Source organism: Cricetulus griseus, chromosome 4, assembly GCF_003668045.3.
Source record: "Cricetulus griseus strain 17A/GY chromosome 4, alternate assembly CriGri-PICRH-1.0, whole genome shotgun sequence".
NCBI classification, from domain to species: Eukaryota; Metazoa; Chordata; class Mammalia; order Rodentia; family Cricetidae; genus Cricetulus; species Cricetulus griseus.
The window spans coordinates 215,776,578-215,792,789 of NC_048597.1; the positions used below are offsets into that span (position 1 = coordinate 215,776,578).

At 52.9% G+C, this 16,212-nt stretch overlaps 2 protein-coding genes across 5 annotated transcripts in view; both read right to left on the reverse strand.

The window, feature by feature from the left end:
* Positions 1-4,617, reverse strand: part of Lsmem2 (leucine rich single-pass membrane protein 2) — a 6,005-nt gene extending 1,388 nt beyond the window's left edge. The window contains exon 1 of the mRNA XM_035443939.1: positions 23-4,617. Within this exon, the coding sequence (XP_035299830.1) occupies positions 23-119 (97 nt within the window). The 5' untranslated portion in view covers positions 120-4,617. The remainder of the gene's footprint in view (positions 1-22) is intronic.
* Positions 4,618-4,774: 157 nt separating this feature from the next.
* On the reverse strand, positions 4,775-16,212 carry Sema3b (semaphorin 3B). Of its 4 annotated transcripts, none has more exons than XM_027414468.2 (20): positions 16,091-16,212; positions 14,035-14,378; positions 13,728-13,904; positions 12,017-12,202; positions 11,114-11,271; positions 10,874-10,936; positions 10,379-10,498; positions 10,209-10,302; positions 9,924-10,043; positions 9,068-9,213; positions 8,873-8,984; positions 8,698-8,767; positions 8,469-8,613; positions 7,934-8,153; positions 6,891-6,982; positions 6,768-6,809; positions 6,393-6,550; positions 6,238-6,293; positions 6,011-6,150; positions 4,775-5,600 (listed from the first exon to the last, which is right to left on the reverse strand). In XM_027414468.2, the coding sequence occupies exons 4-20, from the start codon at positions 12,123-12,125 to the stop codon at positions 5,196-5,198; spliced, it is 2,250 nt and encodes a 749-aa protein (XP_027270269.1). In that variant the 5' UTR covers positions 12,126-12,202; positions 13,728-13,904; positions 14,035-14,378; positions 16,091-16,212; the 3' UTR covers positions 4,775-5,195. The 4 variants fall into 4 exon arrangements, with proteins under 4 accessions (XP_027270269.1, XP_027270271.1, XP_035299829.1 ...); XM_027414470.2 differs by having other exon boundaries at positions 14,035-14,181; positions 16,091-16,193; XM_035443938.1 differs by lacking the exon at positions 13,728-13,904.

A 16,212-nucleotide genomic window follows, 5' to 3' on the forward strand; every position in this document is an offset into this window, starting at 1 on the left:
CCCACATCCTTTGCACCCTTACCTCCGCTGTGAAGCTCACTGATGGATTCCACTCGGTGCAGATGCACCTCCTGCACATGGTTAGGAGCCAGTGTTCCCCTGCTTCTCTGGTTCTGCATTGGCAACACGGTGTCTATAGGGGCAGTGGGACTGATTTGAGCAAACAAGTCACTCCTTACCTTGTGGGTAGGTAAGCCCAGGCTGCAGGAAGGAACTTGGGATATATGGGAACTACACCAGTGGCATTTGGTTACAAATTCCTTACAGTTTCAGGAATGACTCTTCGTTTGGATCCAGAGTTCTAAAGGCCTAGTCTGTGTGCATAGGGGCTCTTGACATGCTCCCATGTTCACATTCAGGCATTCCTCCGCCTGCTTATTGCTAGCAAACAGTTCATCAACCTAAGCCCACAGCAATAGTGAGTTTGCCACCTGGCCTGACCTTACAACATGGTGCCTACTGCTAGGCAAAGGCAACTGCATTCTGGCAGTTCCTCCTGGCTTGGTTCTGCCTTCCTACACACAATTATTCAGCCGCTCTTACTGGAGCCCTGCTGTTTTCACTCAACAGCACCGCAGGAGTCTCTTTTTTTCTTAACAGTTTCATATAACTTTGAGGACTCCTTCCGGCCTCCCTCTGAGGCTATCTGGGCATTTAGGTTGTTTCCAATTCCCTTTGGAAATTAACCCCCAGGACATCAATCATTAAATGTGAAGGTTTTTCCACTTTGCTGGAAGTTATTGAGGACAATTCTCAGAAGTGGAATCACTGGGCCTGAGAACAGACTTTAAATCTATCATCAGAACTGTCTTCTAAAAGGCCTGTTCGGAGCCCAGCAGTACAGCATCCCCACCATTAGACATCCCACTGTAAAAAAAAAAAATGTATTTGTGTGCACACGGAAGTCAGAGGTCTCAGTGACCTGGCACAGGAACTCAACAGGCTCACTTAACCACAGAGCCCCAGGAACTCAATGTCTCCACCTCACCAGACCTGGGATGAGAAGTGTGTGTACCCCTACTTAACCTGCAGTCCGCCTCCCAAACATAGGGACTAACAGACAGCATCTGATGTTTGCTTGTGAGCATGTCAAGGGCAGCTTCAAGCACATCACGAGCCCCAGAGAAATAAGCTCGGGTCCTTCATGCTTGCAAGGCAAGCTTTTTACAGAGCTAAACCAGACGCTGTATGCACAGACCTTTACATATATTTGCTAGCCTGAGAGACGAGAAACAACTTGATTGTTGCCTAGGGAGCCTGACTAATGTGTGTAATTACCCATTCATGGGTTCTGCCCATTTAGTCACTGATTCTTTATCGTTCCTTATGGTTATCTTTATTTCAGATTTTGTTTTGTTTTGAGATAGTGTCTCACTATGTGACCTTTGCTGGCCTGGAACTCACTGTGTAGCCTAAAACTAGGATGGGCTTAACCTCAAAATTCTCTTGCCTCAGCCTACCCATTAGTGGTATTACATGTGGTTATGTGTTAGCAGTGTGTGTGTAGTGCATACCCACGTGTATTTAGACACTGTGTATATGTGTAGAGAACAGAGGAGGACTTTGGGTGTCCTCTGCCTTTTTCCTTTGACACAGGGTCTCCTCATGAGGCTGGAAATCAGGTTGTTTGGGGTTTTTTGATAAGGGTGGCTGGCAACCAGAAAGCGCCAGTGATCCTCCGGCCTCTGCTTCCCAATATACACAGCACTGGGGTTATAAGGCACACAAGATCACACCTAGCTGGGTACTGGGATCCAAACTCTCATTTTTTGGTTTTGTTTTTTAAGACAGGGTGTCTCTGTCTCACTCTGTAGACCAGGCTGGCCTCGAACTCACAGAGACCCACCTGCCTCTGTCTTCAGAGTGCTGGGATTAAAGGCCTCACCACCACAAACTCCGATCTTCATGGTTATGCAGCAAGTGCTTTTAATCACTGAGCCATCTCTCACCTCACCCCCCCATTTTTTAATTTTATTTTATTTTATTTTTTTTTTTGTGATAGGTTCAGAAAGTTCCCAGACTGGTCTTGAGTTCCTGGTTAACTCAAGTTACCTTTCTGCCTCAGCCTTCCAATTGCTATCAATGTCTCTCTGACTTCTAAATAACTATAACTCTGCTTTCCTCTGGCATTATTTGACTGGATATGTATTTTTGAAACAGTCTCACTACGTGGCTAGCCTAGAACTCATTATGCAGACCACGCTGGCCTTGATCTCACAGAGATTCTCCTGCCTCTGCCTCCCAAGTGTGCACCTCCAAGGCCTTCTATTGGATTTGGTTGCTTTAGTTCTGATTCCACAAGCGCTCCCGATGCCTGCAGAGGGATAGGTAGCGGTGTGCCAGAGTGCGGGGCAAGGACTGCACTGGGCCCTCTAATGTGCTTGAAGCTGCCCCTTGACAGGCTCACAAGCAATTCAAACAAAAGCAGATGCTGTCAGTCCTCAAGCCTGGCTGACGGACTGAGGTCACATTAAATACCCTCTGCACTTCACTAATTCTCCCATACCTTATATTTGGGCATATTTTATTTGCTATAGACAAAAACACATGGTAGATGTTACAGTTAAGTCATTGCCGCCCCCCACCCATAAAAGATACACACACACACACCCCTTAGTAGAGGGCAGGCCCTTTCTCTGGTTAGATCATGCCAGAGGCATGTCTACTTCCCAGTCCCTGGGCCAGACGTTGAAATGCTTCCTGGAACCGCGTCGCACCCCAACCCCAGCCTCTTTGCTGAAGGAAGAGCTAAATTGCTTGGCAGCTCCCCAGATGCCCACACCCACTTGGGTAGAGTTGTCCCATTCTTAGGTAGAAAGCTGTGGTCCCTCTCCCTGGCCCATAGCAAGGAAAACTGAGGCAGGACCTGCAAAAGGGAGTTCTAAGTATGGCAGGTCCATTCTTTGTCTGTGCATAGGGATTGGTGTCTAGAACAGGGATATGAAAAGACTACTCAAGGCTGTGAGGTCTCTCCATGAGCCATAGGGCCATAAAGCTTTGTCCTCCCCCATGGCTACCCTCTCCTACCTTCTTGGGTCTCCTCAGGCATGGCAGTTGATACGTATAGTCAGGGGCCAGATGAGAGTGACCAGTAGCAGAACTGGACAAACATAGCAGTGGCTCCTTTAGGATCCTGGGAAAGGTCTGGCTGCCTCCCAACCTGGTCTTAAAATAGGTCTGAGCTCACTTCCCTGGGCTATATTTAGAGGGGGCATCTCCAAGCCGTGAAAAGGGGCAGAGTGACCCAGATGGACTGACCTAGACTACCTACTCGGTGATAGGGCACAACTAAGAGCTAGCACATGGGCCCAGGGAACTTCTCTGAAAGCCATAGCAACTCTATACACACATAGGCCTTGGGGTCCCCATCCCGGTCAGCAGGCAGCATATGGCATGTATGACAGGAAAGAAACCCTGCTCATCTCCCCTCAGCCATCCCTCACCCCCATAGACCCTGCACCCACAGCCCAGCCATTTCCTTCCAGCAAATGTGAGATGAGCGTGTGACCACCTAGCAGCAGATATTGGGGGTGGTGGACAACTGGAGCACAACACCATAAGGATCTGGCAGCCCCCAAGTGGACACTCATGCTGGCTGGTGGACAGACTGGGATTAAAAGCTGGTATTTCTAGTATTAAGCTGTAGCCTTATGTAAAGAGGACCTTGAGAGTGGCCTCTGTTTTCCCATCTGTAAAACAGGAGCAAGGAGCCAATTGTACTGAGAATAAAAATGCAGAGACATGACTAATGTACTTAGCACAGAGTAGTCTTGGTCCTCCCTCCCCCTCCTCTCCACAAGGGCTTAACAGGCCACGTGAAGGCATGTGAGGATGGACGCTCAGCGACATTGCACACTCTTGAAGAGCTGGTCCAGTCTCCAGGCCTTAGTCAGTTTGTGAACTCTGTTCTGCTTCTTCTGGACGGTGCACAGCAAGACTGTGGGAAGGGTCTACCTTCCAAAACATCCTGAGTCCATCATGTGGCACCCATATTCGCCTCCTTGTCTTCCTCAGACTTGGCGGGCTTGTTCCCTGCTCCAAGGCTTTGCACTGACTGGTTCTTCCATTCTGGAATGCTCTGCCTCCAGACATCTGTGACTGGTTCCAACTGGTTCCCTCTTATCTTTCGGCTTGTATCAACCCTTCAAGTGAGTTCTGCACACATTCTTGCCCACAACATGCAGTACTGTTTGTTTGTTTTTACTTCAGAGAGCTTTGCCCTGCCATTACTAGCTGCAGGATGCGCTGTGCATGTCAGCCCCCCAGAGGCTCACTGGAGCCAGCTGGGTCATCTAATACCACTTCCAATCTTCACTACAGCAATCTTTTTTTTCCCCCAAGACAGGGTTTCTCTGTAGCTTTGGAGCCTGTCCAGGCTAACCTCGAACTCACAGAGATCCACCCGCCTCTGCCTCCTTTGTGCTGGGGTTTAAGGTGAGTGCCACCCACCGACAAGCAGAATGGCAATCTTGAATGAGAAAAATTCAGGATTTAAGACTGCTAGGACAGGGGCTGGAGAGATGGCTCAGAGGTTAAGAGCCCCGACTGCTCTTCCTGAGTTCAATTCCCAGCAACCACATGGTGGCTCACAACCATCCGTTATGAGATCTGGTGCCTTCTTCTGGTGTGCAGATATACATGGAAGCAGAATGTTGTATACATAATAAATAAATAAAATCTAAAAAAAAAAAAAAAAAAAAGGACTGCTAGGACAATGCCGGAGACTCCCAGCAAGGTCAAGGACCAGCTGTTATCTGCTGGGGCCATTCCAACGTCAGCTGATAATGTGTTTATTGCATTACTTTAGTACAGTTGCCCTGCCTCACTCCAACCCACAGTCTAATCTGCTACAGCTTCCTGCTCACTGCCCAAGAGAATGCTTGCCCCAGGACAGGCACCCAAGACAGCTCTCTGGCCCTGGTCTACACCGGAGCCCCACTTCTCTGTCCCCTCCCTCCAGGCTAGATCCTGAATTGAGCCTGGACCACTCCTCTGAGACTACATTCGCGGGTTATCTTGTTAATAAATAAGCTGGCTCGGCTACCCTTTGGCCAGGGCCGATGTATAAGTTAGGTGTCTCTATTGGTCCAAGGACCTCAGTGTGCCTCAGCCACAACTCATGTCTTCCTGATGTCTGTCTGTCCCCTTTTCTGAGTGTCATATCCAGCCTGGTCCCCCGTGTGATGACAGCCCAGTCACCAGTGTGCTGCACTACGTGGCCCACGCTCAGCACGCAGCTCAGAGGCCTGCATCCGCCTGTTGCGACCCTTACGACGCGATTCTGTTGCCACAGAGGAGGGTCTGGGCTGGGGGTGGCACATTCGCAGGGAGTTTGCCCCTCCACTGCCGCCTGGCTCCACCAGTTGTAGAAAGTCCCGGTACCAGAGCTTGGGGCCTGGTGGTGCAGGGGCAGCTGCCTCCTCAGCCCGCGCCAGTCGTTCGGCCTGTACGGCACTCAGCACGTGCAGCACCAGGCGACGCAGGGGCTGTGAAAAGCCTTGCTCAACTGCGACACACAGATACACGCCAGAGTCCTGGCGCCTCAGACCACGCAGCAGCAGCCCCCGCGAGGTCCGCTCAGCTCGCTCATCAGCCAGCACCTGTGTGTGAGGACAAGCACAGAAACAGAAACAAAGGGTCACTGGGAGCCAAAGCTAGACAAGGAAAATAGGTGGTGGCAGTACTCACTAAAAGGCTAGGTGCAGAGGGATGGGCAGCCTTGGAACGGAGATCGAGGGTCACTCAGATGGGGGAGGAAATAGACTAGAAACCTCAACACATGGGTGGGTTGAGGGCCCTCTCCTTCCAGATGGTGGAGGGTAGGCCAGGACTCTAGCTGGACACAGTGGGACATCACTGATGGACTGTGGCGTTCAGCTAAGGACGGAACAGGATGGGACCTATATGGAGCCTGACTCTGTAGCCTCACTGAACTGGACTTCTATGGGGTACAAGCCAAAGGCCTCCTTAGGCAGTCAGGCCTAGTTAGGAAGGGTGGAGGGAGGCACACCTGGGTGTGAGCCACCTCCCCTGCACGATGGAAGGTCCACTCCACATGTGCCTGTAGCGAGCGAGGCTCACACTCCAGAAAGGCGCTGCCACTCTCCACACCTAAGACCTTCCGCTCCAACAGCGCAGCGTGAGAGGAATCTTGAGACAAGAAGGTAAAATTCAGACAAGGTAGGGCTGGGTGTGGCAATTTCAAGGCCTGAGGGTAGGAGCTGATGGGGTACTCACCCCCAGAGCACAGAGTGCTGGGGTCACCATTCCTTACGTCTTGCCTCCTGAATCTCCTGAAGGAGACATTAAAACCTGTGAGCCCTTCTCTGCTGGTGTCAGAGCAGCAAGAGACTCCCTCCCAGTGGCCCAATCCAGGCTCCAAGTCAGCCCACCTCTTGGCGGTAGGCTGGAAGCGTGTGCAGGTGGATCCATCCCAAGCACAGTAAGGGTCACGGGCCAGGCAGCATTCTGCACAGGCGCGGCCTAGGGCAGTGCAGCGATGCAATGCAATCTGGGCCACCCCACTCGGTGATCCTATGTAGAGCTGGTGCTAGAGGGCATAAGAGTCTCCAGTCTGATTGAAGACAGCCTTTACCTGGCTCCCTTCAGTCAGATAGCCTTTCCCCACTTGTCAGATGGGAACACTGAGGTCTCATTGTCTAGCAAAGCAGAAGCTATACCTGAACTCTGGGCTGTGAAAACTAAGAAGCAAGACAGCTGGGGTGCTGGAGGCCCAAGTTCAGGTCATCCTGAGTTCTGTTACTCACCCTTTTGGAGGAGATTTGCATGCTGGTGACAGTGGCAGAGTCCTGAAAGGGAGGCAGGACATGGGGTCAATGCTTAGTGAATTGGGGTGATGAGTCCTAGGGTGACTGGGGATGAACCCTCACCTCAAACACCTGCAGCTCTTCAAGGAGAAGTCCCTCAGAGTTAGGTCGGCTGCCCTTGGGGACTGAGATCACTTTCAGCACTGTGCCCACGTCTGTAGAAATGAGAAGACAGAGTGACTTGCTTTTCCCTGACAAGCCAAGTGCTCGACCACATGGGTGTTGTGAATATTAGTTTAACTGGACAAAGATGTGTTACATTTGTTTATGCTTGGGAATATTACTTCAACTGTATAAAGGTGTTACATTTGTTTCTTCCGCTGCCTTTGTTAATGATGCAAGGATATGTTACATTTGTTTATTCTGCATTTGTTTCATTGTACACAGATGTGTTGCTGTCACCTAGCCTGCCTAAGGCACCTGATTAGTCTAATTAAAAGTGGAATGGCTTCGGGGCTTTGATGGTGCACGCCTTCAATCCCAGCACTCGGAAGGCAGAGGCAGGCGGATCTCTGTGAGTTCGAGGCCAGCGTGATCTCCAGAGCGAGTGCCAGGATAGGCTCCAAAGCTACATTGAGAAACCCTGTCTCAAAAAACAAACAAACAAAAAAAGCAGAATGGCTAACAGCTAGGCAGGAGAGGGATAGGTGAGGCTGGCAGGCAGAGAGAATGAATAGAAGAACAAGAGAAGAGAGAATGAGGGAGGAAGAGAAGAAGACACCAGCCAGTGGACACACAGAAAAAGGCAAAAAGCCCGGAGGCCAAATGTAGATGGAGAGAAACAGGTTAATTTAAATCAAATGAGCTAGCCAGAAAGGAGCCTAATCTAGGCTGAACATCCAAACTAATAATAGGTCTCCCTGTCATGATTTGGGAGCTCATTGGTGGCCTAAAAGAAAAGGCTTGGTACACGTATGTACACGTGTGTCTGTGCACCTTCACCGTGGTCAAATCACAAAAAAGGGAGAATTGTAGGTTGGAGCAACTAGGGCCATAGCCCAGACAAAGATGTAGGTATTAGACTAACCAGGGACAGCGTCTGCCTCCAGGTCAAGGAACCTGGAGGGGGCTCTATGTCCTATGGGCTCCTGTGATGAGACCCTGACCTGTACCAATGAAGAGAACATCGTAGTGGCCATCAGCAGCTGCTACGCGGTCTGCAGCGATTTGCGTGAAGGTGTACCCAGCTCCCACTTGGAGGAAGAGAGGGCGCCCCCCCACAGGCAGGACTGAGTTGTACATGAGAGGGTGGTTCCGAGCAAACTGGATAACATCATCTGGGAAGTCCTTGGTGGAACTGAAGGTACCAAAGGTCTTGCTGGGGCACTAGGAAAGGCAAGGCACGTCAGGCAGAGACATACACACAGATTTGGTGCTCAGCCCCTCCATTCAAAGGCTCTGGGGACATGAAATGTGGAAAGGGACAAGGGCCTTGAGTGTTTGGGCCTTTCCCAGGTGAACCTTAGGCTGAGGGGGCACATGGTCTCACTCTGCAGTCTGTCTTTTGATGTTGACATTTCCTCACCCATACCAAAAGGAAGAAATCAGACCCCTCCCCCAACAAAACCCCCAGGCCAAAGTCACATTCTCCACCCTTGAGACTTTGAAGCTGATTGTTGCAAGCAGTGCCTAGCAACGCACCATGCCAGGGCGTGGGTAGGGGACACGACCCTGGTAAGACACCCACTGATGTGCAGGGCCCTCCTTGTGAGCAAACGGTCCCAAGAAGGCTCGGCGCACATCATTCATGCTGTACACGCAGACAGCAGAGCCCTGGAAGATGGCACTGCAGGCAATGAAGAGAGAAAAGTGAGGACCCCCAGCAAGCCAAGCTGCCTACTCAAGGGAGCTTCCACTTCCTGCCCCTTACCTGGAGGTTGAGAAGACAGCATAAAGAAGTGGTGTCTGGCGGTCCCGGGAGGACAAAAGAAACACGTCCTCTGCAGGGAAGGGAGAGGTTGGTAGGGCAGTACACACTCCCCAGGCTCCTGGACTCTGCACCTTTGACACCTCCCCTCATGCCATCCCTCAATTAAGACACTCACGGAGTTGGTCAAAATGGGTGTCACCCTCAACTCCAGGTACTGAGCATACCAGCCGCGCCTTCAGAAATGTGGTCCATTTGTTGACCAAGCTGCGCTGGCCACCCAGGTCATTCTGCTCACAGGATCAGAAGGGGTGAGAACAAGACCAGAGCCCGCAAAGAGTCAGGGGCAAAGGTAGCCAGGGAGTCTCCTTACCCTGCAGATCTGGCCAACACGGGACACAGTCATGCGTCCCGTTGCTGGTGCTGCTTCCACTGCAGACTCACGGAAGAAGAAATAGATTTTGTCGTCATCAGGGTTCTCACTCTCTGGAATCCAAAAGACCTTGACAAACTTGGGTTCTAGACAAAATAAGAGGCATGGTATCTCAGTGGGTCCCAGTCCTGGCCCCAACATTTTACCCCTATGATCAGCATCTGCAAGGCAAGAAGCAGCCATGAGAGGGCAGTAGAGACCATAGAAACAAGCACGAGCAGGCTGCCCTGCTCCCCTTTGCAGGGCTTCTGACCACGCCACACTTCCTTATATGTGCCAGGAAAAAAGGGAGATGGAGTATCTGTTTTCACCTTCATTCATAAATCTCCCTCCCCAGAAGATCAAATGCTCCCTGTTCCTCCTTCAGTTTCTCTACTATCCTGCAGTAAAGGACCCCAGCCCTTGAGAGTCTAGGTTTCCTATAGGTTCTAGTTCCATGGGTCTGTTTCTTTGCTGACTCTTGTCTCAGGGCCTTTGTACTAGTCATTCCCCTTACCTGGAATGCTCTCCCAAGTCTGTTGGCTGGTTTTCTTGTCTTCTGGAAGCTGTTAATAACTCATCCCAGCAAGTAGCTTCCCTTCCTCAACCCAAACTCTCTTTCCCTTCTCCACTCTTTCACTGGTGTCATGACCGCTGGAATTTATCTCGTCGTGTCTCTGTGACCCTGGCACAGGGCCTAGTTATGATGGTAGACACTTGGAGAGCCTTCAACCATTGCTCTCTTACTTTTTCATTGTGCGGCACCTTTCCTCTGGAGGATGGCAGTTCCCTCCCAGGGGCCATACCAGCTTCTCACCATTGAGCCAGCGGGAGTCATGGGGTTCTGTTCGGAGACTCGGATTCTGGCCCAGGCTGCGAAAGATGGTAAAGTCCCGGCCCATGAGGTCTGCTGCCACCCCTGAATACAGTTCTTCCCCTGCAAACAGGGCAAGTGGGTGCTCAGCCAGGTGTGAACTCTCAGGGTAAAAGTGCCTGGGGAGCTCTGGGGTGCTCAGGGAGTCAAGACTGCAGGGAATCTGGAGGGGTGCCCTTGGGACATGTGAAGCTCTGGAAATGCATTGGGTGCCACCTTTGGACTCACCCACCAGCACGGAGGCAGCCCGATGCCTCGGGTCATAAGGACTCTTTCCCTTGCCGTCCTCAAGCTTCCTCAGGTCCAGTCGGAGCATGGGTTCCTGGGAGGTGGGGAAGCTGTCAATACCAGGTCTTCCCCATGCTTCCTGCTTCCTCCATGCCTAGTTCTGCTCTTACCTCCAGCCGGTGGCCCACCTCCACAAACGCACAGGTGGGGTGGAAGGCCCCTGTGCCACAGGCCAGCAAGTGGGTGTGGTTATACGCATGGAGCAGCTTCACGAAGTTCATGCACTCCGTCTGGTGGGCAGGTTGGGGGGGGGCAGGCAATCAGGCTAAGGATTTGCAGTTCACTAGGGGGACCCCCACCTCTTCCTCTCTTCTGCATTAGCTCAGGGAAGCACTAACGGGAACCACAGGGACATGAGTGGCCTTCCTCACAAATCCTGCCTTGCTTCACAGGGTGGCTATATGAGGAAGTGTAGATACGCACAGTCCCCCCCATGACTCAGAGGCCCCCAAGAAGAACCACCCTGACTCACCACCTCCAGACCTCATCCGCCTTGACCTTCCTGCCCTTACCCCATCCAGAACAGGCTAGCCTCTCTCTCAGCCCTGGGATGAGGGAGGCCCAACCCTCCTCCACATGCTCCCCTTTGAGTAGCCCACACTCACGCCAATGTCCTTCCCTGCCCAGTTGCACTCTTCCCGCCATTCCACGGGGGCCGGCCAGGCCAGCTATAGGGAGAGAACACTGATTAGAGACTTAGAAAGTTCTTTATTTTGAAGGTTTCTCCTTTCAGTTGCCCACCCCTTTGGGTTTCTCTTGAGTCTAGACAGTCTGGAGTAGAACCCCAAGGCTTTTTCCTGAGGCAGCACTGGGGTAAGTTGGGTAAGGTTGGGGGTCCCTGGCACCTTCTTGGCACGCTTGCTGATGTTATCCAGGCTGAGAGAAGCCACATGGTTCTCCGCACCCACAAACAGGCGACCTCGTTCCTCATCCACCAGCAAAGCCTCATAACAGCAGGTTCGCTCCAGCCTGAAGGTTCGGATACCGTGCTGGGCTTGTAACTCTGCAGGGAAAGATGCCACTGAGTACTTGCCTGTCGTGAACGTCCTCAAGGCCCTGCCTGGTTCTCTGTCTACAGACCGAGGTTATCTTTGTGATCCAAGCAACACATGTACAGTTATATACATGTGAGCTTACACATATGAAGATTGGCCCACCCAGATGCATGTACAGAGTCACAGGATAGATGGTGCAGCCTCCAGGAAGGAGACAGCAGATCTAGGAAAACATGTGCAGACAAGTGGGCTGCCGTGCTGGGAGCCAGGCTCCTGGACTCCAGGTTGTAGGAAAGGTAGAGAAAGCAGAAACGAACAAGACAGACACCCATCCCTAAAAAATCAGGCTGAGGGTCCTTTCCCAGTCACCATATTAATAGCTTGGATTCAGAGGTTGACCACCAATGCCACTGCCTAGGGACCACCCTCTGTGCAAGGGGTATAATAAGAAAGGGGCTCTGATGGCCCCAGAACCTTGACTTCCTTACCAAAGAGGCACGGCTTGCCTTGGGATGGGAGATGAGGAAGAGACAAAGACTGTTGCTATGGAGACTGTAGGGATCCTTCTTGGGTAAGCATGAGGAGAATGTAGGCAGAGAGGTTGGGGGGGCTGAGGCTAGGGCAGGATTAACTGGAGATGGCCTAAGAAAGCCCCCAACCCAGCAAGTGTCTGGTGAGGGCATGCACATACTGGCACCAGCAAGTCTTTCCTGTTCACCTCAGTCGGGCCATCCATCTGCCAGGTGCACCTACCTTGAAAGGAGAGGCGAAGACGGGGAAGGTTAGTGGCAGTGTCCCCCAGCCCCACTGCCCAGAGAAGGGCTAGGCCTGGGATCATGGCGGCGGCCTCAGCCAGCCCCATGCCGGCAGCTCAGGGCGCTCAGGGTTCAGCAGGCGTGTGTGGAGGAGCCTTCAGCTGCCTGGACTCTGCCCCAGGATCTGGAAGAGAATAGTCGGCAGCAAGGCAGAGAGGGTAAGGGCGGGAGGGCATGGGGGAGTCCCAAGGGATCAGATTACAGCCCCTAGGGAAAGAGGCTGGGGGGTCGCATACCGTTTCCTCTCCACCAAGGGTGCCCCGCCTGGCCACAATCAGAGACACACCCACACCGGGCACACCCTCAGGGTCACCCTGCATTGGCAGGCACCCGCCCCACCACGTCACCCTCCTCAGTAACCTCGCCTCCTCTACACACACTCACAAACATTAATTCACAAACACTCTGCACCCACTTCATGCCAGCCTGGGGCAGGGACAAGGATACTGACGACATGGACAAGGTCCCCAGGCTGTAAAGGGCAAAAAGCCAACAAGGAGTCAGATCTTGTGGTCATTTCAGAGGGCACCAAGTGCAATGAGCAAAACAGCTGATGAAGGGAGACTGACAGCAGGGGAAGAGGCCTCTGGAGATGGCTGTGTACCCACAGACAGGGAGGGAAATGCAGAGGCTTGTGGGACTGGAGCCAAGGTTGTGAGTGCCTTCAGATATGACTATGTTTCTGAGGGTCCCTTTGTGAACATGCATATATGAACAGTGTGTACAAGTACACATGTATAAATGTCTATGAGCAAACACATGTCACATCTATGTAGCTGTGAGTTGGGTGTGCAGATGCGCATACATACATGTGGTATTGTGTGTGTGTAAATCTATTCAGTGCGTCCCAGGGTAAAATATGCCTGTTTGCTGCATGAGTCACATGTGTGCATGGGCTGATGTGTGGCCATGCATAGTGGCCATGCAACAGAATACAAAAGCAGCATCGCTCACCCCCTTTGACTCACACATACAGACATCACATACTCTTCCCAGGACCACCATCCACACCCAGGCCAGATTCAGCAGGCCGAGCTCTGGGACCGACTGTTTCCTCTCTGCTGCCTGAGGGTAGAAGGAGCTAGACACACAGACACTAAAGTCAGTCTTGAGACTCAAGAGAGGAATGAGGACAGGGTGAGGTGACCTCTCTGGCTCACCTTAAGCTCCAGGTAGAGCAATGATTTGCCCTCAAAGTTCCTTCCAATTCTGGGTCTTAAGTTTCTTTGTCTTTGAGCCCCTCCACTGAGCCCCTCGCCTGTCATACTCGGGTGGAGCCAGGTTCTGGCTGCTCTGGTCACCCTCCTTTACAGGAGCAGGCAGGACAGGTTGGGCACAGGGGCCAAGGTCACAGACCCCTCCTCCCCCATTCTCCCCATACTCCCCCAGCTCCTAGACCCCTCCTAGGGCAGGACCCCCATCTCTCTCCTTCCATTTACTGGCCTTTGCCTCTTCTCAGGTTCTAGAAGTCTGAGGCTTACATGTGCTGCCTTCCACACTCCTCCAAGAACTCTGCAAAGGGGTTTCCCACCCACCCTAACCCCTCTTTCCTGGAGAAGGGGAGCAGGCCAGGGCCCATAGGGCACCCTTTGACGGCTCCTTTAAGTAGAAGCCCCCGCCCCCACCAGGCCAGCCACCGCCCAGAATACCATAAAGTTTGCAGGGCTACAGGGTGGATCGGGTGACCCGCACAGGCAGCTGAGACTGGCTGGAGACGGTGGCCCCGCATGAGTGGAATGGGAGCAAGGGCTGGGCAGGCAGATGTGGCCCTCTCCTGCTGGATTTCAGGCTGGAGGGTGCCCCAGATAGATAGTAGTCCCAGAAACCTGGCAACCAGTTAAGGCAAAACAGGTAAAAACAGCAGAGTCCCTCCCTGGCAGCTCTTTGCCGCAGACAGAAGGAATAAGAACAGTAGGTCAGGCATTCCCATCGTCCTCACCTGTCCCTCGTCCTCACCTGTCCTTCCGTAGCTGAGGGATGAATTCCTAGGAGCTGGCTGGGATAGGTGGGTCAGAGGTCAGGAAAGGCACTCTTTCCTCTTCTGGGCCCCAGCTGTTTCCTTACCAACTGAACCTCTTTTGGACCTCTTAAACCTTCAGCTGTCTGGCCCGAAGTGGCGGAGATGACAGCCAGGCAGAGGGGCGGAGAGAATGCAGAAAATCTCACTTCTGTGGGCCCAGCCTGAGAGCCCAGCCTGGCTGGAGCTAGGGGCAGACTGTGGGCAGGTGGACAGCTATGGACTCCTGCTTCTCTCCCACGCTGGGAAGACTGCCCTGCACGTCAAGCCCAGAGCCAGGTACCTGAGGGAGGGTTATTTTTGTTTGTTTGAAGGCAGGGTCTCCTGCAGCCTGGGCTGGCTTCCAACTTGCTATGTAGTAAAGGGTGGCCTTCAACTCCTGTTCCTATCTCTGCTTGTCAAGTGCTGGGCCAGGTGTCAGGAAGACAGCTTTCAGACAGGACAGACCCCTACACTTGGCTTTGGTGCCCAGGTTGGAAGGTATCTGGGGTCTTGTCCTGTAGCCTGTTCTGGAAAACACTCCATTTGCACTCTTAGGAGCACTTTAAAGGGGCTGGACATGGTCTCAGTCTCCCCAAGGTTGATAGCAGGGCCACAGGGGTCAGGAGGCCTCTAGCCTTGGTTACATGTCACAGGTGCTGGGGCACTTCAGCTGTGCAGTTTTGCTACAAACTGCCTGGGTGTCATCCAGTCAGAAATAAAGGGACACAGACAGAGATAAGGGGTGACTTATCTTCCCAGGAGTCTACTATGAGGCCTTGCCTCAGGACCCAGTGTTCCTGGCCTGCCTATCTAGTGGCAGTAAGAGAGACGGGGGCATTCAGGAGGGAGCCCAGAGAAACTTGAGACTTCAAGGATGAGGCCTTGTCATGCTCCTGGGCCGGCTGTCTCTCCCCATGGACCTGGGCAGCCTCCTCTGGCCTCATGCAAGCAAACAACATTCTTTGGCTGTTTATAATTTTCCACCCAGCAGCCAAGATCAGCAAGTGCCTTTGAGGCCCCTACCCACCCCTGCTGTGTCCCCAGTGTGCCCAGATTGCCTCCAGTTCTCCAGGCCCAGGGGCCCAATCTCTCTTCCTCTATTTCCTGTACCAGTGCAGGAAATACTGGGAGACAGCACCAGAACCCATCGTTCTGACACTCAGTTCCCAGCTCAAGGGAATGAGCTGTCTCTGGCCCGCTCAAGCCAGGCTCCTGCAGCTATGTCTCCTCCCTGGAAGAGGAAGGGATGGGCAGCAGGCTCTTCACGAAATCTGTTTTCTGCACCCTAGTCCCGGGTTTCATCGTGTCAGGCTGACGGGTGGGGGTCCCTTAGAGGCAGCTCTGCAGGGGATGGCATCCAGGTGACACAACAGGCTCTAGAATAAGACAGTCTTGATCTGGGTCTGAAACCCAGAGAGGCAGCTTACGTCCCTGCCCTGGGACGTTGGGGACATTTGGGACATCCCTGAGCACAGGTCTGCTTGGGTTTCTTCTGTGGATTGTCACAGCCTGCCAAGGCTTTGGCTTTTCCTTTTGGAAATAACTGGATTGTTGCACCAAGTCATTGTAGCATTTGCCTCCCCTACTCACCACCACCGAGCCTGCCCCTTGCACCCTGCTGGGACTGCCCTTAGCGGGGGGGGGGGGGGGGCGGGGAATGCTCTAGGACACTCATCTGAAGGTTGTTTGTGCCTGCGCCAGTGCTCTGGGCTGGGTGGGAGCTCGGGCTCCTCATTCACACCTGCTTTTGCAATCAAGGCTGGCGCTGGCGGCTCCACGTCACAACCTTCCCCTGTTGGCCACGTGGGCACCAGGTCATGCGACTGTGAGGACTGAAGCTTGGTGCCAGGAGGTGGTAAAGGCACAGCCATGGATTGCTTCCTGAGGCCCGCTCCCTGACAGTGTAACACCTGCCCCCAGCAGACCTCCAGGGAAAAAGTCAGGGACTGGCGGGACATTCTCCACCCACAAACCCAAGTCTGGTCTCCATGGTCCAGGAGACCCCCGGCCCACCTTTTGGAAAGATCAGTTCCTTCCCTCCTTGCCTGTTGCCCTTCCCTTCAGTGGGCCATGTCAGAGCTGAGGTGAAGGGATGGCAGGAGGGGCCATCAGGAGCTTGGAGCCTTTAGCTGTGG

Bases quoted from the DNA above. Each gene is read 5' to 3' on its own strand.
- Sema3b (XM_035443938.1), bottom strand. From the start codon at position 12,125: ATGGGGCTGGCTGAGGCCGCCGCCATGATCCCAGGCCTAGCCCTTCTC. The intron at 10,499-10,873 runs GTGAGTGTGGGC...CCTGCCCACCAG, and splicing joins GGGCAGGGAAGGACATTGGC to ACGGAGTGCATGAACTTCGT. The intron at 10,044-10,208 runs GTGAGTCCAAAG...CCCTGTTTGCAG, and splicing joins GGCTGCCTCCGTGCTGGTGG to GGGAAGAACTGTATTCAGGG.